The sequence below is a fragment of the Chondrus crispus genome, genomic scaffold (assembly GCF_000350225.1).
Source record: "Chondrus crispus Stackhouse genomic scaffold, scaffold_2, whole genome shotgun sequence".
NCBI lineage: Eukaryota > Rhodophyta > Florideophyceae > Gigartinales > Gigartinaceae > Chondrus > Chondrus crispus.
Genome location: NW_005179057.1, coordinates 333,132 through 358,923, shown reverse-complemented (window position 1 = coordinate 358,923; position 25,792 = coordinate 333,132). Strand labels below are relative to the sequence as shown.

The window sequence follows — 25,792 nt, the reverse complement described above, 5'->3', positions numbered from 1 at the left end:
CGCCCCCCACGGGGGCGCTACGTCACCTTACGCCCCGCAGACAAGCACGCCCCGCGCATGCGCGCCGTCGACGCCTGGGTGCGCGACAGGCTCGGCGGCGGGGGCCGCGCCCGCTTCGCGCAGGGCTGGCGCGGCGCGCACGCGTGGGTCGCCGTCGCGTACGTCGTCGGCGCAGACGTGCAGGGCTACCTCTACGCGGAGAGGGTCGAGGAGGCGCTGGAGGCCACCGTCGGGACGGACGGCGTCGCGCTTGCAGGGGGGACAAGCGTGCAGAGGCCGCTGTGCGGAGTGAGGAGGGTGTGGGTGGACGAGGCCGCGAGGAGGAGGGGCATTGCGAGGAAGATGGTCCACTTGGCTAGGGCCCATTTGGTGTACGGACATGTGTTTGCAGAGGCTGACGTCGCGTTCACCGCGCCGACGAGGGACGGCGCGTTTTTGGCGGCACGCTTCGGCGGGGACTCCGTTTTGGTGTACGCGGAGTGAGAGCCCGGCGGGGTTGGGACGTAACGCCTCTTGCCGTCCCCTCCTAAGACGCTCTTTTGTCGGTCGCATCCGCCTGTTTGCGATTCCTCGCGTGCCACGGCCTCCGTAGGAGTCGCGCTGATCGGCGGAGCATCAGTTGCAGTATGGATGCATCTCTTCGCTGGTGTTTGCGCCATGGCTCGCTCGTATTGTCAAGGCCGACCATGCAAGGCAAGCGGTCTTGAATTCTGCAGAGGTGGAACTGGCGTCCGAGTTGGGAGCGTTGACAGCTCCCAGAAGCGAGGTTACCCCTCGCACCGTCACTCTTATGCTGAACAGGACTCTTCAGATTTTCGGACAAACTTACTCAGTGTATTCATGGATATCCTCCTTCGGACCACAGAACTCATCCTTTTTCGTGGCTTGGGTTTGGATGTGCGGAATGTGCAAAACTGTCCCGTATGGCACACTAGATGTATCGAGGCTTTTAATGCGACCTACAACTGCTCCTTACATATGTATATCTTCCACCTCATCATTACCAATACCATGCTAGGCCTCTTGTGTCATAACCGCTTCTCCACAGAAAAAGTAACGCCCGACCACGTCGACCCTTCGAACCGCCGACAAACTACATGACGCTCATCGGGTCCCACGAACCATGCAAGCTCTGTGTAGAAGTCTTCGTTGTGCTTTGGGACTGCTACACTGTACACGGCACTCACCCCGCCAGGGAGAATGACCATACGCCGTGGCGCTCGCCCTTCAACCAGTATGACCATGAAGCGGTCATCGCTACTGACTTCTCCAGAAGCAGAGCCAGTATCGCTGTCATTCTGAAAAGTCATGCGGCGCCCGTTCAGCATTCTCGACTCTGTGTACGCATCCGTGCGGGATGACACCTTGCCACCATTGCGCACATCAAAGATGCTACGCTGAACGTGCCATTTGCCGCAGAGAGCGGATATGTCAGCTTCTGTAGTTGGACCTACAGCATTGTTGTCGCGTATCTCGTCGGGTACGTATGGGAGTGGGGTGTCGATACTCTGTTGGCCGGGTCGTTCGCGAAAAACGCTAAACCACTTAAGGTGCTCACTGGAGAACATGAGGATAAGACGACGTCTCCCAAGCACTCTTCCATCGGGAGCGCAGTAATTGATCCCTAATTCACAGACTGAAAAGTCTGCTGTCTGCAATGTGACAGAACCGCTACAGTAGCTGCCGCTATTGGGCTCGTACACTGTGCCTTTGTCAACCGGGTTCCCTGGGTCTATATTGAATTTGAGGTCTGTCTTGTCTGTTACTCGATGCAAACGGGCTTTCATTTGGACAGGTACTGCCTCTCCAATGGCATTGCTGCTTTCGGATGGGCATATGAAGAGCACAGTTGGTTGTCGAGATACTACCTTCGCATCAGGGTCATATCTGGTAAGGTTTCCCTCCCATGTTCCCTTTATGTCGTTACATGATATAAAGATGAATGCAAACGTTAGAAACTCATTTCACACTGACCAGATAGGACACTCGGAAGCTGCAGAGGGTTTCACAAATCAGATAGCGCGGGCCCAGGGCACTGCACGCATACTATGAGATGCTTTTGGCACACGAAAAGGGATAGAACGAGACCGGGAGCCCTCCTTTCCACTCACCAGAATCTTGCCTAAACCAAGCAACTGCTGTTCCAGTGTCGCGCCGTTCATCACGTGTAAACAGCGGTGCGGGTAGATAAAGCGAAGGTCTAAGACTGCGAAGACGTTTCGTTCCGATGCAAGTTGTTAACTTCTTGTTTCGGGAGCGTTTTAGTTAATCGGGGTGAAACAAGACGATGGGTAACGCAACGTAGGGAGTCGACTTGTGTTTGATATGGAGGATAAACACCGGAGCAAGCACTTCAGATCGCAGACCTTTATGTAACAAAGCGCATCACAACGGAGATTGATCTGTCCTGCCACCAACCATGGGATGCCACTTGGGTTGTTTGATTTGTATCCACGCTTTCTATTGGTCCACATGGAAATTTTAGACGGTAGCGGAACCTGCCTCATGCATGTCCTTGCAACAAGCTGCCCATCCTTTAACAATACTCCGTGCTGATGTCGAACCGATGGTTCTGGGCTGCGAATCAGGACTTCGGCGCAGCTCCCTAGCAACGGCTGCTAAGCCGCGCAGTGATACGAGAAGAATGAGCTTTTCATCTTTTCTCCTTGAACGACGCCAAAAGTATGGAAGAGCGCATCCATGGGCGTATCTACCATCGCCATCCCTATTCACAACTCATCTTCAGTCTCCGAGTTCTTTCATTGGGAATCAGAGAAAATTCCATCGGATGGTAGCTTTCAATCGCCGTTGTCATTCATTGCATAGAAATGTAAGCCGTTCACGCAGACATCGCATATTCATGTGTGACGCATCAATGCCAATTGATACGATGGCTGCAGCAGCTGTCGGTGTTGAAGGTGAAGCTAAACAAAAACCAAGAAGAAGCCGCGAACGGGCAACTTGGCAGTTCTTTACTGAGACTGCAATACAAATCTCAATCACAGGTCTGGCAATTGCGGCCTCTGTTATAGCAAAAGCGCGTTTCTTTGCGTTTGCATCGGCATTTTTGTACCTTCCACAACTTTTTCTAGCCCTACGTCGTTTTCGCCGGGAGCTCGAGGTTGGAAGCTTCGCAGAAATGGATTCCCAAGGTACACAGGAAAGGCGGTTGGAGGCCATGGAAACAATGGAAGCGAAAGAGAAACAGATTAATGAATCTCTTTTAGCGTCTGCGGCAATTCGAGGGTCGATTGGCTCGGAGGTAGACATGTTGCGGTATTCCATTGAACAGATGGAAATATCCACTATTCAGAGGGAGCAAGCCCGAAATCGCTCGATTGCCGATGCTTTGGCTTCTCTTGATGAAAGCATTCGAGCCGTGCGTAGGACTGTTGAAACAAGGAATCAAATCGAGAGTGCCGCTCCGTTTGCTCTAGTTGCGGAACTGGAGACTTCTCAGTCAAGGTTGAAGCAGTCAGAGCGTGAGAAAGGTGAGCTGCAATCTAAATTGCAGATTCTCCAAGCCAATTTTGAGGAGGCCAAGCGCAGTGGAGAACGAGCCCGCAGAGAGGCGGATGAAGCAACCCAAAAAGAATTGCTGCTACGGGTGGAGCTTGCTACAGTCACAAGCCGATTGACACGCCTTGATGAGATTACAGAAAGGTTGCAGACGGCCGAGCTTCGAAACGATGAGCTTCGCGAAGAAGTGGTCATCAAATCGAGGGAAGAGGAGAATTTGCGGCAGTCCGCCGCTGACTCAGAAAAGCGGGTCTTGCGCGTGGAGAACATTTCGCGTGTACTACGAGAGAAGATGCAAGGCATCACCGGCAGAGGCGAGCATTCAGAACGAAAAAGAAGTCCACAACCAATATCACAGACGGAAGCGGAAGCTGAAGAGCAGTTTTGGCAGCGGCGACTTCGCAGCAGCGCTTCAATCCCTAGACCAGGCTCACTTTTATACCAAGAGTTACTTGGAAGCCCTTCGGATGGGAATTACAACAAAGAGTGGCCAGATTCTCCGTTAGACGGGGGGGTTCAAGAGAAGAAACGGCAGGCGCAGCTCGAAAACTTGCCTGCAGACGGTGGCTTTGGAGATGTAAGCACAACTGAGCAGTCTAGCGAAGGGGATGGTGGTCAGAGTGTAAGTACGGGGCAGCTGCCTGTCCCAGCTGGAGATGCAATGTTTTCTTTTTCGAGGGGGGAGTTTGACAGCTCCGGAAAACCCTCTTCTAGAACTTTACCCGCTGCGCCAAGTCAGGAGAAGAAGGTAGATGGCGATGGGCCTTCGGACGTACCCACAGCAGATTTAACGGGGAAGGAAATTGCAGACCAGGCGGGGCGACTTGATATGCTTGAATACCAAGTTGATGGAAAATTGAAATCTGAGGCTCCAAACGTAACTGAAACAAACCCAGATAAAGCTTTGGAGGGGATCAGCAATTTTGAGAGAAAGCTTGGAGGGGAGCGAGCAATTTCTGAAACCATCGAAGCAACAGAACGTACTTCCGAAACAATGAGAGATGAGTTTGTTGTCGGAAAGGCTTCAACACCTGACCCTGAGCCAAGCCAGAGTATCAGCATAGACGGATCCACAGGTACGTCTGATTCAGATGACTCCTCTACGAACAACCCCGTGATACCATCGGGAGGCTCACTTTCCTTGAAGCCTTTGAAAGAAGGGAACCAGAATGAGTCGAATCTATCCGAGAAAAGCATAGGAGACCAACTGGAGCTTACTCGTTCATCAACGTTAGAAAATAATGTATCAGACAAAAGCAATAGCCCTGCTGCTGGAGGAAGCTTGGCTGATGCCGTTTCATTTAATCAAGATAATGAAGGATCTAATGCGAAGTCCGAGAACGGGGGGGTAATCCTATCTCCTGATGCGGCAGAATCGCAGAATGCGAGCACTGAAGATGTCTTGGAGGGCTCCTCTGACACTGTCACAGGGTCGGTGCAGTCCTTGGAAATGCCAAATGCAGGAGGCGCTGTTCTTGAGTCTCGTGATACTGCTAGTTTCAATGGGGGCAACTCTGTTTCGCGCAAGGTGTCCAAAACTGATGAGAAAGCGCAGATACCTTCAAGTTCGATGGAAGAGAGTCCGTCAGGGCGGATCAAAGGAGTAATAGACGAAGAAAAGCCAGGAGCTGCTGTTACTGACAGCAAATCCAATGACGTTACCAATGGAGACTCTTCAGTAGTTGACAAGGCGGACGAAGCATCCTTACGAAGTAATCAAGTTTTTGACCGAAATCCTCTACAGAGAAAGAGACCTGTTCCGACTCCAAAAGAGCTCGTCGATTCGGCGAATGAACTTGTTAAACAAGCACGAAAACGTGGTGTCGCTGTTGCGCAATCGGACGGTTTGTTTCAGCGCGCTGTATCCAAGTTGGAAGCCGCGATGAGCCTAGGATTTGAAAGGCCCTATGTTCAGGCAGAGTATGGTGGTGCGTTGCTCGCATGGGCCAAGGTTAATCTCGCTGACCCTGCTTCGTACAAACGCCTGACAAAGGCGCAGCGATATTTGTCAGCGAGTTTGCAGACACGTCCAAACGATGAAGACACTGTTTTCAACACGGCATTGTGCTTGTGTTTACTCGGGTCAACGAGTGAGCCCCGGCAGGCGAAGGATTATTATTCGAGGGCATGTGAACTCTACGATAGATTACTGGGTCTTAACGGCACTTCAAGAATCGGTGCGTTCAATTGCGGGCTGGCCTACATTTCGCTGGGCAGACTAGCACTGGTTGACGACGAGATCGATGAAAAGGCGAGGATTGGATATTTTGAGACAGCGCTCGAGAGATTTGGAACGGCAATAGAGCTGAAACCTGGAGATGGCAAAGCTCAAACATACTTGGAAGACTGCAAGAGGGAATTATCACAGCTGCGTCAAGAATAGGTAGACTTGAATCCCTTGGAGCAAGTTGCGCTGGACTCACACGTGGGGTGTCTCCGGTCCTTGATCCTATGCGGCCCTGCTTCGATGCGCAACCAAGAAATAAAGGAGGTTGGCATCAACGCGACCCAATCTGTATTTAAAGAGAGCACTGTATCTACGTAGTTTACGTGCTGTCGTGAGGACAGCATATTTGCCAATCTGTCTCGACCATCGTCGCCTTCAAAGTAAGAATGTGGCGCTGCCTTTCACATTTTGGTTTCCCCATCCACAGGCATCCATACAACAGCCCTGTCAATAGCATCAATGTCGATGTGATGTTCTTGTGATAGACACTAGTGCAGAAACCTTCGAGATTTGGCACGCGAACGCGTGGCAGTTACAGTACTGTCAAGAATTCGCAAATTTTGCCGGGTCATCTTTGTCCACAGAGGTATATCGAATGCCCTCGTCATGCGGCAACTCTTCCCGCCAGGGAAGCCGAGTTTGACAACCTCCTCGTACAAGATGTGGTAAATCTCCCCATTCTTTTCGTCTTTGCTACTAAGTTTTTGAGGTATTTTTTCTTTTGGCTCAACTGCATTGCGACTCCAGTGCCGCTGTGACATATCCGTTTGAGAACACGGTTTGTTTTGTTTGCCCATTTGTTTGTTTGCCTTCGCTTCAATACGAGAAGCCCATTGAGCTCTGTTATCCTCGCTGTCACCTGATAATTGTTGCCTGGCTAATCTTCGCACTTTCCCAGCGTCGAATCGAAGAGATTTGGGTCACAGCGTTGTGTGTGTAGACGTCCCAACGAGACAAGGAATCCTAGACACAACAGAATTTGACGATTCCGTCGCGCCATGATGCTTGCATTTTCGTTTCTTGCCGTTGGGACCGCAAACAGCTTCGTCCCACTGTTGAGCACTAAGAGGGGTGGGGTTTGTTCTAGTTCAATTCCCTCGATGTGTCTGTCACAGGCCAGGAGTGAGGCAGCAGCGCGAGCATCTCGAATAGTATGCATTGGAGACATTCATGGGCAATGGAATGAAAGCGATGAAAGGGCCTTGCGCCATTTGCAACCAGATCTCGCGTTGTTCGTGGGTGACTATGGGAACGAAGATCTTCGTGTGACGAAGCGGATATCCGAACTTGCAGCTTCGAGCGATTTTGGCGTTGCGACAGTATTTGGGAATCATGACGCTTTTTACACAGCGAGCATGAACGGGAGAAGAAGAGCTCCCTACGACAAGACGAAGAGTTGTCATGTCACTGAACAAATCAAGATGCTCGGACCGTACGACGTTTCCTACAAGAGCTTTGCTTTTGACAGTGTTGGAGTATCTGTGGTGGGAGGGCGGGCTTTTTCACACGGCGGCCCGAATTGGAAGCATAAAAGGTTCTACCGCGACTTTATAGGCGTACAGGGCATTGAACATTCTGCTAAGAAGATGAAAGATGCTGTGGCGGCCTCGCATCATAACACTGTCCTCTTTCTCAGCCACAGCGGTCCATTCGGGTTGGGTGATCACCCGAGCGATCCTTGTGGAAAGGATTGGGGGGATTTTCCTGGTGGCGATTACGGAGATCCAGATCTTCGAGAAGCAATTGAAAAGGCTCGCAAAGACGGGTTTCGGGTACCGCTGACTGTTTTTGGTCACATGCATAAACAATTGATGGGGAACAATGGAAACAGAACGATGATTAAGACAGAGCAAGACGGCCAATCTCGTGGTGAGACAGTCATGGTGAACGCCGCTGTGGTCCCGAGACATAAAGTCGGGTCGATGACAAGTGAAAGCTTGCACCATTTTCAAGTAGTGGAGATGGGGGATCACGGCTCTGTAGATTCGGTAAGTGAAACATGGATCACGCCAACTGGCGTAATCGCTCAAAGCGATGTAATCTACAAGGCGAAGTTGGAGGTGCTCGTCAACGGCTCCATCAATCGGAAGTGCATGAATGTAGAATAGGAAGATTTTACACTATAGTGGTATTAACGCAGTGTGAGATGACTGGAGATTCCACGATTCTACGACCATGTATACTCTTGGTAATGCATTTTATACCAGTATATAATCCAATTGACTGCCTGCGCGCGCCGAGTAAGGTTGGGAGTGAGGTCGGCGACTTTCCAACCCGAAAAACCGAGGGGTTTCATAGTGGGCTTTAAGAGCTGTTTATAGTCTGAGGGGATACTTCTCGATAGGTTTTGGACAGCAATTTTGACGGGCCGATCCATCTCCGGGGTGTAGTCACCCTTCTTACCAATAAAGTCCGGTGGCCCCCTCTTGTATGCTTTCTTCCACATCGGTTGCACCTCATCATCGTTCCATTCGCCGTTTTCCATCTGCTTCCAGCCCAGAAAGGTGCGAAGGATCTCGTTAACCCATGCGTCGGGGGTGTCGCCTCGGATGATTGCCAAAAGGTCTTGACCTGTGATTTGAGGAGGCTCGTCAAAATGGATGCCAGGAAGGCCTTCGGTCCTCTTGACCCCTTCTAATGACGGTAGCACTTTCAATCGGGTTGTGGCCCAGCCTTCGACAGCTACAATGCGAGCTGGAGCTGGGCGACGTGCCGGACGAAGGGGAGGACTTGCCCGATCGCCAGAAAGCTTACGCAAGCCGTTGGTACTTTGAAAAGGAAGCCCACAGGTAATCGGAGCGGCGGGAATAAACGCTTCCCTCATGACTAATGCTCTTTTGTGATACTTAAGTTGAATTGCACGTTCTGTCGACGAGTAGAGACACTGGCGACGTGCGAGTTTGACGAGGGGCGGGTCTCGTCAAAAGACTGTAGTCAATTCTGCACTTTCGGCTCAGCAGTAACTGTCGACGACTCCTCGTAGCCCTATTTTGTATTGCAGAGGAGCAGGAAGCGTCTTGTTCGCCTTTCTTTCTTCTACGAGCCACCGAGGATTGAAAGACTAAGCCCCTGCTGTTAACAGCAACAGAGGCCGGGTGATCTGAGTCGTTGAACTGCCACATGTACAACGTGTAAACGTGTAAACGTTGTATTGGTTTCCTCCAGCGTAAGAATGGCAATCTCAGCTCGAGCACACGTATATTTTTGTGATGGAGGCTTTCCGCCTTGGGCCGTACCTCGGTGATGCGCAGAGCCCGTGGACGGGGTTTTATTGCCGCGGGAGAGCGGTCGTCCTACATTTAAGGTGCAGTGGCGGCGCTTTGCGTTACTGTCCACGTTGGACGACGTGACTTATGTGTAAGGTAACACTCCGAGCTCGATAATACGGTGAACGGCAAAGGGTGGCTTGGAGCTGACAGGAGGTATCCGGTGAGGCCTGATTCTTTTGCAGAAGGATAGGAGTGGATTCTACGTAGGGCGAGAGAATAGTAAGAACAGGTCGCAAAGATAGCGTTTCTACGATGAAGACTACAAAGTTTGACCAAAATAAAAAGTGTCATAGCGAACAAAACGACGGAGAGAGTTGGCATTCGCAGTCAAATCTCCTACACAAAACGGCCTCGGGAGCTCTGGGCATAAATGCAGGCGGTAGTCGTACAAAGCAAGGTAGGGCATCAATGTACAATCACTTGTCCAACGGCTGAACATCAAAACGTAAGCCCTCCAATGCGTCCAAGTACTCAACGAAGCGATCGAGCAAGCCCGGGACGTCTGCCTGATGGACGTCGATGAGGCTCGGGGTGCGTCCATTCTTCTCCTTAAAAGCGTCGCTCCAGGGCTTGAGCTGCCTTCTCAGGAACATGTATCTGCGGAAGTGCTCGGCCTCACGGACGCGGCGGCGGGAGTTTCGTCCGCGGCGGGGCTTGAGGATCTCGTGGGGGAGGGGCGCGGGGACCGGGTTGAGGAAGCGCGACTGATTTGGTTGTGGCTCGCGCGGCACGGGGGGAAGCAGCGGAGCGGCGACGGGCGCACGCGGGGACTGGACGGGGCGCTTGACCGAGGTCTTGACGGCGGCTTTGGCCACGAGACGCGGCGGGGCCGACGCAAGGGGTGATCGGTCCGACGGGGGGATGCGGGTGGGGAAAGGAGATAGGAAGGCCGGATGGCGGCGTTGACGGCGCTGCGTAGGGGACGACATGAGCTATCAGTTAGGGGGGGGGGAAGGGGGTCACAATGCGAAGGTGAGTGGGGCTTGTGGTGAGGAATTGGGAGCGGGGAGAGGAAGAGCACAAGAACAACTGCCGGGGTATAGGAGGAGGAGGGGCGGGAGAGTTGGGGTGAGAAAGGGGGAGATGCAGGTTAGGCTGGTGGACAGAGGGACAGGTGTAGGGAATTGTGGACCACGAACGAAGGCTGAGAGCGACGCGGGAAGGGGGAAAGGAAGACGGCCAATAGACAGGCAGAAAAAGGGGTCGAGCATGCACATTGGGATGCATGTCTGGCCTCTCATTACTCGCGCAGCCGCCGCATGCAAATCTCCACTACACTTGTGCCCGTACCCTAGTACTTGTACCATTGCGAACCTCGCTCTTGCCTTTCGTGCTCCCGTCCTCACCCTCCCAAACCGCCGCCCGCTACATTCCATCCACTGGTACTACGCCAAGTGGAACCCACATTCACTTCCCGCCTCCTCGTATCATACCTACCTTCGCAGTACACGTGGCTGCCACGCCCCACACGTGGTTTGTCAACGGATACTCTATGCGTCTCTATTGGCTGTGCTTAACGGCTCTCGAACCCACCTATCCGCATCGCCCTTCCCCCACCCGTTACATCTCACGTCCGATCCCTCCCGTGACTCGTCCGTTTTTAGATCGCTGCCCCCTCCAATCCTCCTACTTAAACCAATCCGCCTTTCACTCTAGCCTTGCCCTTCCTCCCTCCCCACACTTTCTTGCCTACCTACCTCCTCCACCCCCTCTACCTCCTCCCGCCTCTCTCGCTTTCCCATTCAAACACCTGCCTGGACCAAAATGTCTTCAGCCATGCAATTCTCGTCCGAGGACGACTTCAATAACTTCGCCGCCCCCGTACCGAATGCCCCCCTTCCCCGCTGGAAACGCAAGGCCCTCGAAGCCTCGCACGCCGCCAACCGTCCTGCCACGCCGTCCAACTCCAAATCCCGCCACGCAAAGACCCCCAAGTCAGCTCACTCTGCCAAGCGCGGCAGAACGCCCCGCGCAGACCGCTTCATTCCCAACCGCTCTGCTATGGACATGGACATGTGCCGCCTTGCCCTTACTTTCGACGCCGGCAAGGAGAATGGCTCCTCGCAACCAACACCTGACGGCATGTCCCCGTCTAGAGCCGCCGAGATCGACGTCGTCAGACAACGCCAATCCGCTGGGTACAGCTCCGTCCTTGCATCCTCGCTCTTGGATATCCCAGCCACCCCGAATGTATCCGCCGACCTTGGTGATCATGGTGGCAGCAACATCCTTGGCAGTAAGATTCTGGCCTTCAGTGGCAAGGCACCGGAGCCGAAGGAAGGATACCGCAACACCAACCGCGTCTTGTATTCGCAGAACGCCATGGGCCCCGCCGTGCGCCGCAACAAGTTCAGATACATCTCGAAGAACCCTGAAAAGATCCTAGATGCACCAGCTTTGCTAGAGGACTACTACCTCAACCTCCTTGATTGGGGGTCCAACAACGTCCTCGCCGTCGCTCTTGGTGAGACTGTGTATCTGTGGAACGCCCAGTCGGGGGCTATCACTCAGCTGTGTGAGACCTCCGACGTCGACGACTGCATTACCTCCGTGTCATGGATGCCGGATCGCAACCACATTGCTGTCGGTACCAATCGACATGAGGTCCAGATCTGGGATACCGACCGCATGGCCTGTGTGCGCAAGATGCGCTCGCATACGGGTAGGGTCGGTGCCCTGGCTTGGAACGGCCACATCCTCTCGTCAGGGTCGCGTGACGCACAGATTCACAACCATGACGTACGCATTCCGCAGCACCACGTCGCCACTCTTGCCCATCACGAGCAAGAGGTCTGCGGCCTCAAGTGGAGCCCTAACGGAACTCAGCTTGCGTCAGGTGGCAACGATAATATCGTCTGTGTCTGGGACAACCAGCATTCTTCCCGTTGGACGCCCAAGCACACGTTCGACCATCACACGGCCGCTGTCAAGGCGCTCGCGTGGTGCCCGTGGCAGACGAATTTGTTGGCGACTGGCGGTGGTACGGCTGATCGTCACCTCCGGTTCTGGAATACTTCGAGTGGTGCGTGTGTCAATTCTATTGACACCAAGTCTCAGGTGTGCGCAATCGTTTGGTCGCCGCATGACAAAGAGCTTGTCACGAGCCATGGGTTTTCGCAGAATCAGTTGACAGTGTGGAAGTACCCCTCATTGGCACGCATGGCGGAGCTGAAGGGTCATACCTCGCGTGTTTTGCACATGGGGCTCAGCCCCGATGGACAGACCGTCGTGTCAGGCGCGGCAGATGAGACGCTCAGATTCTGGAAGATTTTCGCGGGCGACGATTCGCGGCGGGCGGCCACAGGTCCCAGTCACTCCGGGAAGGGTGGCCTTTCTTCGACTTCGCGGGGCTTGGGGCGAAGCCAGCATATTCGATGAGCGGCAGTGCAAGCATCGACTTTGTTCTGTCTTTCTTCTTTGACGCGACCTCTCTGCGATATGCGGCGAATTCGCGTGTTGGCGAAGATACTAACTTTGAGTGTGTGTGTGTGTGTGTTTATTTTTCTTTTCGCGCGACTGCGTATGTGTACACAAGTGTATTTTACTAACTCTTGCTTTTTGCGAAGCGTGAAGTGGCTACAACTCAAGATCCAGCAGGTAAGTTACTCACTTCAGTATTTATTGAAATGGTGCTTTTAGCACCAAAACAATCCAAATCCGAAGAAAACTTGCCTTGTACTGTGAAAGAGCGCGTGCGAACAGAGGGAGGCGGTGTACGAAGAAGACAAACGAGAAGCAAGCGTATAGTTTTTTTCGGATTTTTGAATTGTGTAGGCTAATCGCATCTCTTAGATTTTTATTCGTAAATGCTCATGATGACTGCGTAGATTTTTCTTCGTAAAAGACCCATGATGGCGGCATGTTATAATCCAAGTACATATCTCGCCAAAATTGAGCAAAGTAATTGCAGTTGCACTAGGATTCAAAACAACGGTTTCGATATGACCTCTGAGACATGTCAGTGACTGGCTATTCCATCCAATGAGTAAGTTCGTTGCAAAGATTCTCTTTGCCTTCTTCGCATTTCTACACAGTATAAGTGCAGGTTTACTTACTCACTTTACCTGTTTACAGGTCCTTGTCGCTAGCCGAAGAACCTTGACAGAGCACGTAGCTAGTTGCGCATCAGGCTTTGCAAGCAGAGCAAATTTGCCAGTTTTACTAAATGAAAGTCATAGTTTTGTGTGTCTTACTAGACAGTAAGACACACAACTATGACTTTCAATTTTGGAGCACGGCTGAAGAAATTTCCTGCAGAAAGACGTATGTTCGGCTTGATTCGGAATCCTATTCTAGTTCCGGAATCGATAGAGGCAGACTGAAAGGTTCCAATTTGGTGCCTGGGTGCGCCAGTAATTAAATGTTGAGATCAGTTCTTGTTGCTTCGTTAAGTTGATCTTCATATATGAGTGGTGCGCGTTTTGACAACAAGCCGAATACCGGACATCACACACCCGCTTAAGCGGGAACAGATCTGCATTTTAGATGAACGCCTACTTTTATTGGTTCCCTAAACAATGCAACACTGTACACGTCGTGCGGTTTTCAAGAAGTTCAAAGTCGTTAAGCTCCAGACTGCAATGAGGATATCATTGGTATCAGTTTCCTTTGAGTGCAGCCGGCTAAGACTCACCACACGGCAGTTGCAGGTGGACAAAAACAAAAAAAGCAAATAGACATTTGACGTCATCGCCAGCGAGTGACGGATTTTCCGAGCTAAGGAGGATGAGATTGGGACGGAGATGTAAACAAATGGTTCGCGAGGCCATGCTCGTTAAATTCGCTTATGGGCGGCGACGTTGTTGAAAGCCAATCCATGCGACGCAAGATCTCCTTTTCATCGAAGATTTGAAAAGTTGAGTCAAACGTGAAGCTAACATCCTCCCTTAGCTTATCCATTTGACATTCAATTGTGGCATCCTTAGGAGCCACGAAGACGACAAACGGCAACCCAATGCGGTCAGGATGATGGTGGTGGACTGGCAGCAAGTTATCGGGGCCTGCAATGAAGTCTTGAACTTTTGCGTTGTCCTTGTTTCTCTCAATGAGAAGATCCGTTCTAGAGCACTGGTCTTTGATTCCAGCGAGAATTCGAGCCTTTTCTTCGATGAGCTGACGCCTCTCCGCAACCGCAGCTTTCATAGCTGTGATTTCGCCGTTACCCCTTGCTGACTGTGCCATGGCAAGGCCTTGCCAAGTAATGAGCTTCTTCTCTTTTTCGATAATGCCCATGGCCATGAGGACGTTCAATGAGTCATATACTCTTCTTCTGATGTTCTTCTCATCGACGAGATTGCCGCTCTTTTCTAATTTCTTCCGAAGCCCAGCTGCAGCGGGGCCTCCTGCTGAGAGCTCCTGCTTCTTGATCATTGTTTCCTCATTTACAAGCTCGTCGGCGACTTCGTTGTAGGTAGTGACGACCTTCTGCTCAACTTTGCGACTGACTCTGACTGCGAAATGTCTGAGTCCTTTGCGCTTGGCCTCAGTCTCAGGAGGCTTGTACTTTGCCCGTTCGCTGGTACGACGAGTAGGGGCTGAAGCGACCGGCGGGGGACGAAATGCATTGCTCTGTGTAGTGGAAGAAGGAGCAGGTGATTGAAAGCGGTGATTAGCGGCGGAGACAACGGAGTTGGGGCGTGGTTTGCGCTTCTTGATGCCGAGCTTCGGCGGCAGAGCTGGATCACGCGGCTTGCCTTTGGGCTTTGGGGATGTGGGTGCTGGGGGCAGACGAGGAAGGTCTTTGATGTATTGATTTGTCATGGAGGTGGTGTGAGCAGCTAAGTTTGATGAGAAGTTTCGGATGGGGAGGGCGCGGGGCATGGAAAAAGCGCCGAGGTACAGGTGTGCCGCGGAAATTTTCCGGCGGCACGCGAGGAAGGGTCAAAGAGGGCCGAGAGGGGGAGGCGAGAGGAACGGAGGATGCAAGATAGTGGAGATTAGAAGGGGAGAGTGAGAGGCAATGTTATCGGGATTGCGGGTGGGGTCGGGCGGCGGGGATGGAGGGGATGGACGAGTAGGACACAGAAAAGGGTCTGGGAGTATGAGGGGGTTTTGAGTAGGAGGGATGTAGGAGTACGTGGTTTGAAACAGGGAAAAAAGTGGGAGATTGGGACGTACGAAAGTGGTTGGCGGGTAAAAAATGAAGGGCGAGAGGTTGAAACGCGATAAAATTTTGGACAAAGAGGTGAAGCCAAGGCTTTTTGCGCGGGGCAACGGCACGGAAGAGGAGGAAATGAAAAGCGATTGGCTTAGGCTCGCTGGTCTGGCAGAGGTTTTGAGAGCGAAAAAGGGGGAAAATGAAATGAAAAATAGAAAGCCCGCGCCTTTTTCTGATGCTGGCGGGCGATGCGAAGTGAGCGGACCTAACGAGAGGTGGTATGTAGATTTAGAGATACTTTTCAGAGGTGAGCATATAATCGGCGGGAATGACGAAACTTTCAAAATATTTGACGCGCACTGGCTGGGCGAAGTAGGAACCAGCGTTGGAACCCGCGTTGGCAATTGCATCCGCATTGATCCGAACCGAAAATAGGGCAGAAAAAGGTCAATGAAACGGGCAGCAGAGACGACCCTTTCATGACACCCACGGTTTGTTTTTGTCAGCGCCAGTTGCTCCGTGCATGACACGCGTCCTCTCGGACGTGCTAATTTTGCCTTTGCTGCGTTCTGCTTACACTGGGACGTTCTTGCCTGTAGGCCATGGCCGCACCGCAAAGGTTAGATAGTGCGGAATGCGGAATTCCGTAATCGTGGGCTCTGGCGCATAGCAGGGATGCATTCGTGGCCCGCCGTAGACGGCACCTTTTTTTAACTTGGATCAGGCAACGACACTCGAAGACGACGTGGCTTGTGCAATCGCCAGTGCAGATTGGATGGCGACAGTACGAGCTTCAAATTCCTGCACACCTCTTAAGAGTGTGAGCGCATTCCATCGTTTTGGAATTAGTGCGAGAAGGCAAGTGGATAAATGCCACCCGAGGGCGAAGGTCTCAGTCTAACCCTCCAGATGAAAGGCCCATTGAAAGCTGTATTTTTGATTTAAGACGTCAAGATCTATTCGGGACTGGATCAGAAATAGGAAGTCTATGCGCCCGTGTAAGTCGTGTACACGTTTCAACTAATGGGCGATGGGTTTTTATCCAAGCAAGTGTTGAGGTAGAATTACAGTGCTGTACCGCAATTACAGTGTATTAGGGGCGTGTCTGGTAGACTTGCGAATTTGTGAGGATAAGTCTCAACATACAGTAATTAGCACCCTTGGGTCCCGGGTTCTCCCTGGTTGTAAATAGAGTTTTTTATCATACGCGATGTTCTGTGCTCTGCCGAGATGTGCAACCTCAGGTTAGACAAGACATGTAGCCAATCATTATTGGATGCTCGGAGGAGCCTTGCATACAGCAAGGATGGTCTGTCGACCGTCATTGCTGTCCTTGCCACACACTCCAAGCCGGCTCCTCTACCTCGCAGAGGCAGTCGCGCTCAAGCAGACTGCCGTGAGCACATGTGTGTCCAGTGTGTAGGCACCACGGTCCGTGGCCCACGGAATGATGGGCATGAGGTAATTGGGGTTAGCGAAGTCATTGACAAATGCTTGTAAATTATAGTATGAATGCAGGCAGTCTGTTGAAGACAATTGCCGTGTCAGTGCCTCACACACACAGTAAGATCCGACTGTGCCCATCTCTTGTTGCGTTGGGCGCCAGGCGTCCGTGTTGACTGGTGCCAGTGCTGCCAGCAGCAGTAGTGGTGAGCCATGGGGTTGGCGGCAGCGGTTTCTGTGATTTTAAGTTCGAAGTGAGTAAGGGCAACGACGCAAACTTTGGACCTGAATTGACGTGGTTTGGTGATGGCATTTTTGCCAGTTTTGATAGCCGTATGCCCTCGGATACCACCGCTGTACGTACTGCTAGCAGTTGACAGGGGGGTGGGTAACCTTGCTGGTTAGTTACACGACAATGGGGCGACTTGGCCACGTGTCGATAATAGCGGTCCCCGTGGTGCGGATTTGTCTCGAAAGTGCCCGGTGAGTACGATGGCAGCTGTTTTGGAGGTGTAAGTTCACGGCACACGGCTAGTAAGCCGGGATATGAAGGGGAGCCTAAAAAATCTGTGACGCTGTCGCTGTCGCTGTCGCTGTCGCTGCCGCTGCCACACCGGTACAGTAACAGTACTGCATTGTGCTGCCGTATGTGGGCGTTGCCTTTATTAGCGCCCACGGGCCTTGCTGTTCGGCAAGGGGATCCCGCGGCAAGGAAAGACCTCTGTTTAGGACCACCCACGGCGAGCGAGGTAGGCAACCCAACCTCTCCTTTCAGTACACTTTCTCATGCTGTCCCGTACGATCATATACAATATCTGTTGTGGCAGCCTGTTGCTTATTGCGGAGCCTCTGCTTCCCGCTACCCTTCCTCTTCGGTCCATCACCACCACCTGGAATCGTATCTTTCTTAATTCCTCCTCGTCCTGTTCCCTTTGTTCTACCTCCGTTTAAAATGTCTCGCCTCCGACGTCCCCCACCTCCTCCCTCCGTATCTACATGTCCTCCCATGGATCTCCCGCCGGCTACCCCCCCCTTCGATTGGCAGCAAATATGGTCCTTCTTCCTCAATACCCCCCGCGTCCGCGCCTGGCTCTTCGAGCGCACCGCTCCTCTGAAGGCTCATGTCGTTCAGGCCCTCCTCTCCTCCCCCATCCTCGTGGGCTATGTCTTCTCCGACTTACATATCCCGTCGCGTAGCTACTCCTTCCCTGACATTGGCGACTTGCACACTGTCTTCTGCCGTGATGGCGACGCGCTTCTTGGCTTCAGTTTCGGCTTTCAAGGAAGAAACCCCGTCATGCCCTTGCTGTTTCAAGTCATCCGCGACCCTATGCTGGGCAATCCAAATGTTATTGTTCGCAAGACGGCAAAGCAGCGAGCCCCGCGTCCGTACCAGGACTACTACCTTTGCATCGAATTCAACTGGCTCGAATCTGGCGCTCTTGGCGTCGTCACAAGCATCACATCATCTGATTCAAACGAAAACACCCCCTCTGGACGATGCTCCTTCGTTCTACAAAGCGAGCACCGTGTCTTCAATCGCCGCAGTGCCGCCAAACTTTCCGCCATGGCCGACCAGCTTTCCCCTTACATCAGTCACGCTTCCTTACCGCATCTCTCCCCATTCCATACCTTGCCGCCAGACTTTGCCGATCCACCAGATGATTACCACATGCTCATAGTCAAGGAGTATGACGACTCCGACTATCATGCTTTGGACCCGCTCTCCTTGAATCCAGCCAGCAAGAACCAGGTTTTTGAGGTCGAAAGCGACTTTGCCGTTCCCTCCACCGCCGCCAACTCCACTACTACCACGACCACGACCGCGACCAATATATCCCATACCGAATCCACGCATAATTCAAATCCCACTGAGCTGCAAGGTCACACCCCTTTCCTGGGTGGTGCTCTTCTCCATTGTCACAAGGGCGACGGCTCCTCAGTTGCAGAAGCGGAGACTGTAAAACTGTGGCGGCACTACCAAGGCGCGGTCGACAAATGTCGACGCACAGGCAACCTTATGACCATGCTCGGCACCAAGGTGGGCGGCCGGTTCGCAAAGGAAGTTCCAGTATATGGCCGTGACGCTCGATACAGGTTTCTTTCGACTTCCGGCGTTAACGTTCACGGCCGTATTCAGCAGTTGTTCTCACAACTCGACATTCAATTTGGCTCACCACACCCAGGACCCAACTCTAAGTTGTATACTCGACAACTGGAATGTTCAGATAGTCTCAGCGAAGCATTGGTAGAGGATCATAAAGTTGATCTTGCGGGTGGTGACCGGTCGCTGGCGACCGCAGGAGGGATGTCCTCTGGTTTCAGTCCAAATATGGTAGAAGATTTTGAGGTCGTTGACGCTGTAGGGGGGACCCGCTATGAGCGTGGTGCGAATGAAAGGCGGTGGGGGCCATCATCTTCGAGCGATCAAGCTGTGGGAGTCCAAAACGACAGGGAACCCTTGCACAACGGAGATGAGAGAATACGAAAGCGACGAAGAACCACAGATGTGAATGGTGTTACCCGACTTTCAGCTAGCCGGCACTCCGCAGTGCCACTACCAACGGGGTTCGTGCAAATGCCATTTCAGCCAGCTCAACAAGATGCAGACTCTCCGCGGAAGATGTATATCAAACAAGAGCAAGTCGCTACCATACTTCCTAGTTTAAGGAATTCATGCGATCTCACAAACATCTTGTCAAACGACACATTATCGATATCCGTCAACCCGGCAGGCATAGAAAACCGGGGATGGTCTGCTGCTGCTGTGGCCACTAGTGCAACGCTGTCACATGGATCACATGGCGGAAGTAAGGAAGAGCCAACATTTACTTCCCAGGCTGAGCAAAACCAATGCACTCAGGGCGTGGAAACGAAAGCTGTTGAAACGGCAAAAAGGGACACTGGAACGAAAGCGGTGTGGACGTGTCACAGATGCGGCCAAAAAATCCGAGGGAAGAAGGGCAACCTAAACAGGCACATTGCGAATAAGCATGACAACATTCGGGCGTATGAGTGCACGAGACCGAACTGCGATCGAAAATTCCAAACGAGATTGAATCTTGTTCGACATGACACGGCGGTGCACCTGGGAAGGCCATACACTTGCCCGAAGTGTCCTCGGGCTTTTAAGAATGAGGTTGACCTGGCTGCACATGTGAGGGCTGCACATAAGAACTCTCAGCTCAGTTTGGCGTGTAAGGTTTGTGGGAGCTGCTTTGGGAGAAGAAGCACGTTGAATCGTCACATGGCCAAAGTTCACAAGGTTGAGGGCAAAGTTGAGAACACAGGAGTCTCGCTAGTCATGTAGAAGCAACAATTTTATGCTCATTATTTATCGGGGTATGTTGCCATAGAGGCAAAAGCTGCTAAACAGGGTTCCTGAATCTCAGCCCCTAGCAGGAGACATTGCTATCATTGAGGCTTTGGAGGTTGACAAAGCATGCTTGAGAGCAATGACAATGCATAGCTTGCGGGCGATATGTACTACTCTTTTTGGAATGCCTTCTAAGCGAAGTAAATACTGTACATATCAAGGCAGAACAGTTGTTCTTCATCGGAAAAACTTAACACAAGGATAGCAACGTTTGAGGGGGTGTCGATGTCTAATACACAGGTTCGAAATGGCACAGAGCAACCGTGTTTCACTGATGTCCCTTATACTCTGTCGCGTTACAATTCTCATGCCTCAATTCCATTAAGACTCACGAATGCTTTGCTTCGGATTATGCTTTACGCTGTTGACAAAGGTCATGTTGGGCATACCCGAATAACTTACTCCTGGATGATAAAGTGTCCCCGTTTCACGCTGATGTCAGCGTGCACGCTCAGCGGCACCAAAGATTGCGAAAGCCTGTCAACAGGCTTTCGCAATCTTCGGTGCCTGTTTCAAACAATATCACTGTACTGTACACGTGTAAGTTCTGGCCAGTACTGTAGACATCTTTCAGGGCCAGTTACATGCCCGTGTGGATCCTGTACAGTACTCTCGGTTGGACTGCCTCGCGGCTCTTCTGAACAACTGCAGGCAACAGCGGTGTAACACAAGAACGCGTCCTTTGACGTTCCTGCCGGAAGCGGACTACGCTCTGAACCTTGTCAGCAAGTAGACCGACGGCATTTTAGTTACAAATTCTCTTCAGCAAGAACACTCACCAAAAATGTCGACGACGTCCAGCGCGCAAGAGGGCAGCGGCTACGCTTCCCCCGACGCAGGCTCCGAGACCGCAGAAGAGGGCGATGATGAGACCCCTCACGTGAACGGAGATGACGGTCCCGGAACTGACGACAACAACCCCGACCGCAAGCGGCGAAAACTATCTGCATCTGAGCACACACGCGAGCTAGGCAAGGAAGATCGGATGGAGCGCTACGCGAAAGCCCGCATCCGGGATGCAAACAAGAACAGAACCTTTGAGGAAGTATCGTCGAAACCGCACAAGAGAGGCGGCAGAGGCAGCTCGAGATCCAGAGCTTCTGTACAAGTCTCGCGCTCACGGTCCAAGTCCCCGGCTACAAGTCAACTGCAGCCTTCGCGTGTGGGGAAGAGGTTGCGAAGACGGCCGCAGAGGTGGGAAGGGGCGAACGAGAGAAGGGAACAGAGGACTGCAAGATCGACAGCTGCGGCGTCTTCGCGGTCGCGTGATATGGACCTCGCGTCAAGGGAATCGGATGGTGAGCAAACAGCGTCGGATTCGTCGATGCATTTTGAGCCTGAGCCTCCAAGTATTGACGATCCGATTGCCGAAATGGCGAGGGCATTGGCAAGATGTAGTGCCGAACATGGTCCGCGTGCGGTTGTGGATTCGTTTCACACCTGGCAATTGCAAGCTGTTTCGAAACAGGCTGCGCAGCAGAAGGCTTTGCACGTTTTCTTGAAAAGAAAGCAGAGGAAACGAGCGGCGAGAACACCTGAGCTTGCACGCCTGGAAAGCGAGGCGTTGCGCAACGCCCGTACGGCGACAGTGAGGGCGAAGGCAGAGAAAGCGGAGCGCGAAGACGAGGAGGAGGATGATGACGACGTCAAGAAGCCTGAAAATGCATCTGAGAGTGAAGCAGAAGAAGATCGCTGCTATGTGCCCTCGAAAATACGACTCCCTCTTGAGGCATACCTTCCAAGGCGAGTGAGGGCAGATAAGATCCCGATCACTCCTGAGAAAGTTTTCGAGCTATTGCCGCGTCCTGGTCGATTGCCAGAGGGAACTAAAGAGGAAAGAGATGAAAATGGATGGGTCCACGTTGAGACCGTGAAAACACCGTCGCTACTGAACAAACAAAAAGCCCCAACGTCAAAACAAAAGCCCACTCGTGCCACATAACATGTAAAGCTGGACCTGAATGAGATTATGGCTATGTCTTGTTGCTTCTATTGCTCTGTTGATCGTGTGGTTTCACCAGCCTGTCTACAATGACTGCAGATGTTAAAAGCAGCTAGCAGTTTTGAGGCTAGCCTATCGTTTTCTCTGTCGCTAGCGAACGAGAGCCACATTTGTAGTTCGGAAAATGAACTTCTAGCTGTCTGTAACAAACAATCGTCCAAGTGTGCCACCTTGAGCAAAGAACCGTGCAGTGTATGGGCTTCAAACTGTTTGCAGTTGTACTACGATCCATCTAGCTTTTATGACGACCCAGGACCAATAGGCTCTATGTCGTGTGCTGCCCCCGGGGCCCCTAATCGAAGAACGATATCGTGGTACTGGAATAAGGACGGTCGGTGACCTACAGAAATGTAACCAATTCCGCTTTCGCGCAGGTGCGAATACAACCTTTCCTCTGAAGCCACGTCCAGCGCGCTTGAGCATTCGTCTAAGATGGCAAGCTGTGGTCTTCCGATAGTAAGACGAGCAAAAGCAAGTCGCTGCTGTTCACCTAACGACAGAACTGTAGACCAGTCTCTGAACTCATCGAATCCTCCCATTCTACCCGGAAGCTTTTCTAGATTGACCAGCTCCAGCGCCGCGATAAGCTCTTCTTCAGTGGCGCTCGACTCATGCAAGGGAGTAGGGTAAACGAGCTGTTCACGCAAAGATCCGAGGGTGCAGTACGGTCGCTGTGGGAGGAAAAACATGGACGAGAGTGGAGGTCTCATGACAGAACCCCGACCGCGATTCCAAAGCCCGGCAAGGGCGCGCAGTGCACTGCTCTTCCCAGTGCCAGATGGGCCCACAATCAATAGCCTCTGTCCAGGCTCCAGCGTGAAGGAAAGATCTTCAAACAAAACTCGATGGTGTTTGTCTGGTGTCATCAATGTCAAATTCTTCACAACTACTTTCGACTCACCATTTGGCGTGATTTTTGTAGAGATATGGACGTCTCCGGCTCCACCTTCGGCAAGCAACAAATCATGGGCGAATTCGTCATCCGCTGACGTGGCTTTCTCCCGCAGTTTCCTGTACCTTGCAATGCCATCAGCTCTACCGTACATCTTCGCAAACCCAGCATCGTGCACGTCAACACCGGGACTGTCGTCCATGCCGCCAGAGCCATCGTCAGAATCATCTAAACCGGGCACTCCCCCTTTGTCAAAACTGTCGGGGTCCTTGGCGTTCTTGGAGCGGCGATCTTCACCCTCGGCAAATCGTGCATAGATAAACTCTTCGAGTTCGCCAAGGCGATCGATGCCTGCCGAAAACTGACTTAACCTGTCAAACTCATTGACGATCAAAGAAAGGTCTTCCAGTACATGATGGAAAGCTTGTTGTGATTGCGATACAACACCAAGTTCGATCGCACCGGTGAAATAGAGGGGGGCAATGATGCTGAGCGGAAGAATCTGGATGAGGTAAGCATAACTCGTGGTGAAGAAGGCGAGATTTCTTGTCCAAACGATGAGGTCAAGTTGGTTGAGGACGGCAGAATCGAAGCGGCGCTCCGTCTCGACCTTTTCCCTACCCTCGCCACTATAAAACGCGATGCTCTCCGCATTCTCGCGAATTCGGATGAGCGAGTAGCGAAAGTCGGCCTCCTTCCTGAGCTGGAGGAAGTTAAGATTTATCATGCGGCGGCCGATTAGGGTAGCCACAACTGTTCCGAAGGTGGAGTAGAACCCAAGGACAATAAAAAGCTTGGGATAAATGCGGAACAGGATGATGGAAAAGTTGACCAAGTCTATGCACGACATGAGGACAGACATGAAGAACATGAGCGAGGTGCTCGTAAAGGCCTTGACATCCTCTGCAATCCTCTGATCCGGGTTATCTACGGTGCCCCTCTGATCAATCTCATAGTACGTCCTCTTCGCAAAATAGTCGCCCAAGATCTTCTCCGTGTGCCACTTGCGCCACGTGAGGGCCAGTCGATCCTTCGCATATCCATACCACACCAAGATTGGCAGCGCGCACAGCAGCACGACAGAGAACATGGTAATCTGTCGCCAGAACATGGCGACGTCCTTCTTCTGCAGGGCGGTCCAGAAGTCGCGCGAGATGTACGAGAAGATGACAGACAGGCCGCTGCGCACGAGGCCCAGAAAGACGACCCAGGCGATGCTCGCGCGCGCGCCGGGGGCGTAGCGCCAGTACGGCCTCGCGATGGACCAGAAGAGGGCCCATAGACGGCGCGGGTCCTGGCGCTGCTTGGCCAGCGCTTGCTCGCGCAGGTCGGTCTCGAGGTCGGGGGAGGGCGCGGCGGGGTGCATGGCGGGGAGGCACCCGGGGGATGTCACAGGCGGACGCGGGGCATGCAGATGGGGGCGGCGCAGACACGCCGGCGGGACGCAGGGCGGGGGGGAGCAACGACGTGGACGCCGCGGAGATGAAGGAGGGCGGGAAGCTGGAAGCTGGAAGGTGCGAGGTTACGGGGAGTTGGGCTGGAGTTGAAGGGAAAATAGGGTTGACAGTGGGAGCTCCTGCAGAAGGAATACCGGTACGGTGCAACGAATCTAAATGTACTGGTGCTCGGATGCAGCCTGGATGCAAGTAAGGTATCAAATGTTTTGCATTTGGCAGGATGCGTCAAGATGGGGGAATGCCATAGCATCGGCCAATGGGAATACTGCAAGTTCACGAGACCGAATTGCAAACGAGTCGCGCAGGGCGCAAATTAGGGGTTACAGCTGTCCGAACCTTGCCCACAGGTTGTGACAAGTCGCATGCAGGTCGTGTACCTGCATGCGACTGGTCACAACCTTTTACTGCCACTGACCTTTCCGTCTCCCTCTCACAACCTCACATGTGTTGACATCACATGCGTTGAAGCATGTCTGCATCCACTGTGCCCTGTACTGTATTCGTTAGTATATACCCTGTGTGATAAAGTGTCTTCATGCCTCCCCACTCATCAGGATGCAGGTGTCTACACTTCGAAGGGTAAAGAAGGCAAAATGCCCGGCAGTTGCAAAAACCACACACACATGTACCTTTGTCTACCGGCTGAGGAGACATACGTGTAGATAATTGCAGTGTCCTTCCAGCAGTGTCCTTCCAGCAGTGTCCGTCCAGCAGTGTTCTTCAAGCAAAAGGGCGGGGGCATGTTGGGGCCTTACGGATTTAACTCAAATCAGGGATGTGAGAGTTGCGCTCTGTGTGAAGGCTCTCCACTGCGGATCCAACAAATGCCCCAGGTGGGGGTTACTACTGTTCGAGAATGGAACTTTGATATCTTATGAGGATACCAGGCACCTCGGAGGTACAAGACAGGTGTCCAAGAGGGACACTCAGATGTAATGCTACCGCTACTGTAGTTATCAATAAAAGAGCTCACGAGACTCTCTTACCCAGGAGGGGGGAGAGAGGGGCAGAGGATTACTTGCATGGTAGCATCGCAAGAGTACCAAATAGAACTGACGAACTCGCAAAAAAAAATACGTTCATCATGTCTGGTGAGCGAGACCCTGTGAAAAAGTTGCTCAAGCTCACGGGATCTTCAGACTTCATCCATTGGCGACGTCGTACTTATGCCTTTATCCGCAGGAACGACATCGAACTGTTAGGGTTTACTGCAGAACCCAATGAAACTTCCGCGGCCGTCCGCAAGAAATGGCTCGAGAAAATGATCAAGGCAAAGACAGCTATCATCCTCAGTCTGGGGACAGGCCCGCTAGCCCAAGTCAGCCATTTGGTCGACAACGATGAAAATACGGCTAAAGAACTTTGGGATGCTCTGTCGAGTCTTTACACGACCTCCAACACCTAAGTCGTTATCAATCTTCAAAGTGAGCTGGACCAACTCCGCTTCAGAGAAAATGAGAATTGGGAGAAGCACGTTGAAAAGTTCAATGAAATACTTGGAAAGCTGGCT

At 52.3% G+C, this 25,792-nt stretch overlaps 11 protein-coding genes; 6 read left to right on the top strand and 5 right to left on the bottom strand.

Annotated features, from left to right (window-relative positions):
• Positions 1 to 853: 853 nt before the first annotated feature.
• Positions 854 to 2,264, bottom strand: CHC_T00003633001 (hypothetical protein). XM_005714479.1 is given in 4 exon segments: positions 854 to 1,028; positions 1,029 to 1,913; positions 2,112 to 2,162; positions 2,163 to 2,264. The coding sequence occupies 2 exon segments, from the start codon at positions 2,160 to 2,162 to the stop codon at positions 1,029 to 1,031; spliced, it is 936 nt and encodes a 311-aa protein (XP_005714536.1). The 5' UTR covers positions 2,163 to 2,264; the 3' UTR covers positions 854 to 1,028.
• A 245-nt stretch (positions 2,265 to 2,509) lies between these two features.
• Positions 2,510 to 5,902, top strand: CHC_T00003632001 (hypothetical protein). Its single transcript, XM_005714478.1, has one exon. It carries the CDS (start codon positions 2,510 to 2,512, stop codon positions 5,900 to 5,902), a length of 3,393 nt encoding a protein of 1,130 aa, XP_005714535.1.
• Positions 5,903 to 6,744: 842 nt separating this feature from the next.
• On the top strand, positions 6,745 to 7,854 carry CHC_T00003631001 (hypothetical protein). The gene has a single exon (XM_005714477.1). The coding sequence runs from the start codon at positions 6,745 to 6,747 to the stop codon at positions 7,852 to 7,854; it is 1,110 nt and encodes a 369-aa protein (XP_005714534.1).
• A 59-nt stretch (positions 7,855 to 7,913) lies between these two features.
• Positions 7,914 to 8,570, bottom strand: CHC_T00003630001 (hypothetical protein). The gene has a single exon (XM_005714476.1). It carries the CDS (start codon positions 8,568 to 8,570, stop codon positions 7,914 to 7,916), a length of 657 nt encoding a protein of 218 aa, XP_005714533.1.
• A 1,670-nt stretch (positions 8,571 to 10,240) lies between these two features.
• Positions 10,241 to 11,401, top strand: CHC_T00003629001 (hypothetical protein). Its single transcript, XM_005714475.1, has one exon. It carries the CDS (start codon positions 10,241 to 10,243, stop codon positions 11,399 to 11,401), a length of 1,161 nt encoding a protein of 386 aa, XP_005714532.1.
• Positions 11,402 to 11,661: 260 nt separating this feature from the next.
• On the top strand, positions 11,662 to 12,393 carry CHC_T00003628001 (hypothetical protein). Its single transcript, XM_005714474.1, has 2 exons — positions 11,662 to 12,072; positions 12,136 to 12,393. The coding sequence occupies exons 1-2, from the start codon at positions 11,662 to 11,664 to the stop codon at positions 12,391 to 12,393; spliced, it is 669 nt and encodes a 222-aa protein (XP_005714531.1).
• Positions 12,394 to 12,650: 257 nt separating this feature from the next.
• CHC_T00003627001 (hypothetical protein) lies at positions 12,651 to 12,800 on the bottom strand. Its single transcript, XM_005714473.1, has one exon. It carries the CDS (start codon positions 12,798 to 12,800, stop codon positions 12,651 to 12,653), a length of 150 nt encoding a protein of 49 aa, XP_005714530.1.
• A 694-nt stretch (positions 12,801 to 13,494) lies between these two features.
• Positions 13,495 to 14,775, bottom strand: CHC_T00003626001 (hypothetical protein). XM_005714472.1 is given in 2 exon segments: positions 13,495 to 13,731; positions 13,732 to 14,775. The coding sequence occupies 1 exon segment, from the start codon at positions 14,773 to 14,775 to the stop codon at positions 13,732 to 13,734; it is 1,044 nt and encodes a 347-aa protein (XP_005714529.1). The 3' UTR covers positions 13,495 to 13,731.
• A 2,732-nt stretch (positions 14,776 to 17,507) lies between these two features.
• CHC_T00003625001 (hypothetical protein) lies at positions 17,508 to 20,109 on the top strand. XM_005714471.1 is given in 2 exon segments: positions 17,508 to 19,865; positions 19,866 to 20,109. 1 exon segment carries the CDS (start codon positions 17,508 to 17,510, stop codon positions 19,863 to 19,865), a length of 2,358 nt encoding a protein of 785 aa, XP_005714528.1. The 3' UTR covers positions 19,866 to 20,109.
• A 606-nt stretch (positions 20,110 to 20,715) lies between these two features.
• On the top strand, positions 20,716 to 22,040 carry CHC_T00003624001 (hypothetical protein). XM_005714470.1 is given in 2 exon segments: positions 20,716 to 21,873; positions 21,874 to 22,040. The coding sequence occupies 1 exon segment, from the start codon at positions 20,716 to 20,718 to the stop codon at positions 21,871 to 21,873; it is 1,158 nt and encodes a 385-aa protein (XP_005714527.1). The 3' UTR covers positions 21,874 to 22,040.
• A 106-nt stretch (positions 22,041 to 22,146) lies between these two features.
• CHC_T00003623001 (hypothetical protein) lies at positions 22,147 to 24,191 on the bottom strand. XM_005714469.1 is given in 2 exon segments: positions 22,147 to 22,172; positions 22,173 to 24,191. 1 exon segment carries the CDS (start codon positions 24,189 to 24,191, stop codon positions 22,173 to 22,175), a length of 2,019 nt encoding a protein of 672 aa, XP_005714526.1. The 3' UTR covers positions 22,147 to 22,172.
• Positions 24,192 to 25,792: the final 1,601 nt, after the last annotated feature.

Excerpts from the sequence above, each read along its gene's own strand:
- CHC_T00003629001 (XM_005714475.1), top strand. The coding sequence starts at position 10,241 with ATGTCTGGCCTCTCATTACTCGCGCAGCCGCCGCATGCAAATCTCCAC.
- CHC_T00003628001 (XM_005714474.1), top strand. The coding sequence starts at position 11,662 with ATGCGCTCGCATACGGGTAGGGTCGGTGCCCTGGCTTGGAACGGCCAC. Across the intron at positions 12,073-12,135 it reads CTATTGACACCAAGTCTCAG|AATCAGTTGACAGTGTGGAA; the intron begins GTGTGCGCAATC and ends GGGTTTTCGCAG.
- CHC_T00003625001 (XM_005714471.1), top strand. The coding sequence starts at position 17,508 with ATGTCTCGCCTCCGACGTCCCCCACCTCCTCCCTCCGTATCTACATGT.
- CHC_T00003633001 (XM_005714479.1), bottom strand. The coding sequence starts at position 2,162 with ATGAACGGCGCGACACTGGAACAGCAGTTGCTTGGTTTAGGCAAGATT. Across the intron at positions 1,914-2,111 it reads TTGGTTTAGGCAAGATTCTG|GGAACATGGGAGGGAAACCT; the intron begins GTGAGTGGAAAG and ends AACGACATAAAG.
- CHC_T00003630001 (XM_005714476.1), bottom strand. The coding sequence starts at position 8,570 with ATGAGGGAAGCGTTTATTCCCGCCGCTCCGATTACCTGTGGGCTTCCT.
- CHC_T00003624001 (XM_005714470.1), top strand. The coding sequence starts at position 20,716 with ATGTCGACGACGTCCAGCGCGCAAGAGGGCAGCGGCTACGCTTCCCCC.
- CHC_T00003626001 (XM_005714472.1), bottom strand. The coding sequence starts at position 14,775 with ATGACAAATCAATACATCAAAGACCTTCCTCGTCTGCCCCCAGCACCC.
- CHC_T00003623001 (XM_005714469.1), bottom strand. The coding sequence starts at position 24,191 with ATGCACCCCGCCGCGCCCTCCCCCGACCTCGAGACCGACCTGCGCGAG.
- CHC_T00003632001 (XM_005714478.1), top strand. The coding sequence starts at position 2,510 with ATGTCCTTGCAACAAGCTGCCCATCCTTTAACAATACTCCGTGCTGAT.
- CHC_T00003631001 (XM_005714477.1), top strand. The coding sequence starts at position 6,745 with ATGATGCTTGCATTTTCGTTTCTTGCCGTTGGGACCGCAAACAGCTTC.
- CHC_T00003627001 (XM_005714473.1), bottom strand. The coding sequence starts at position 12,800 with ATGCGATTAGCCTACACAATTCAAAAATCCGAAAAAAACTATACGCTT.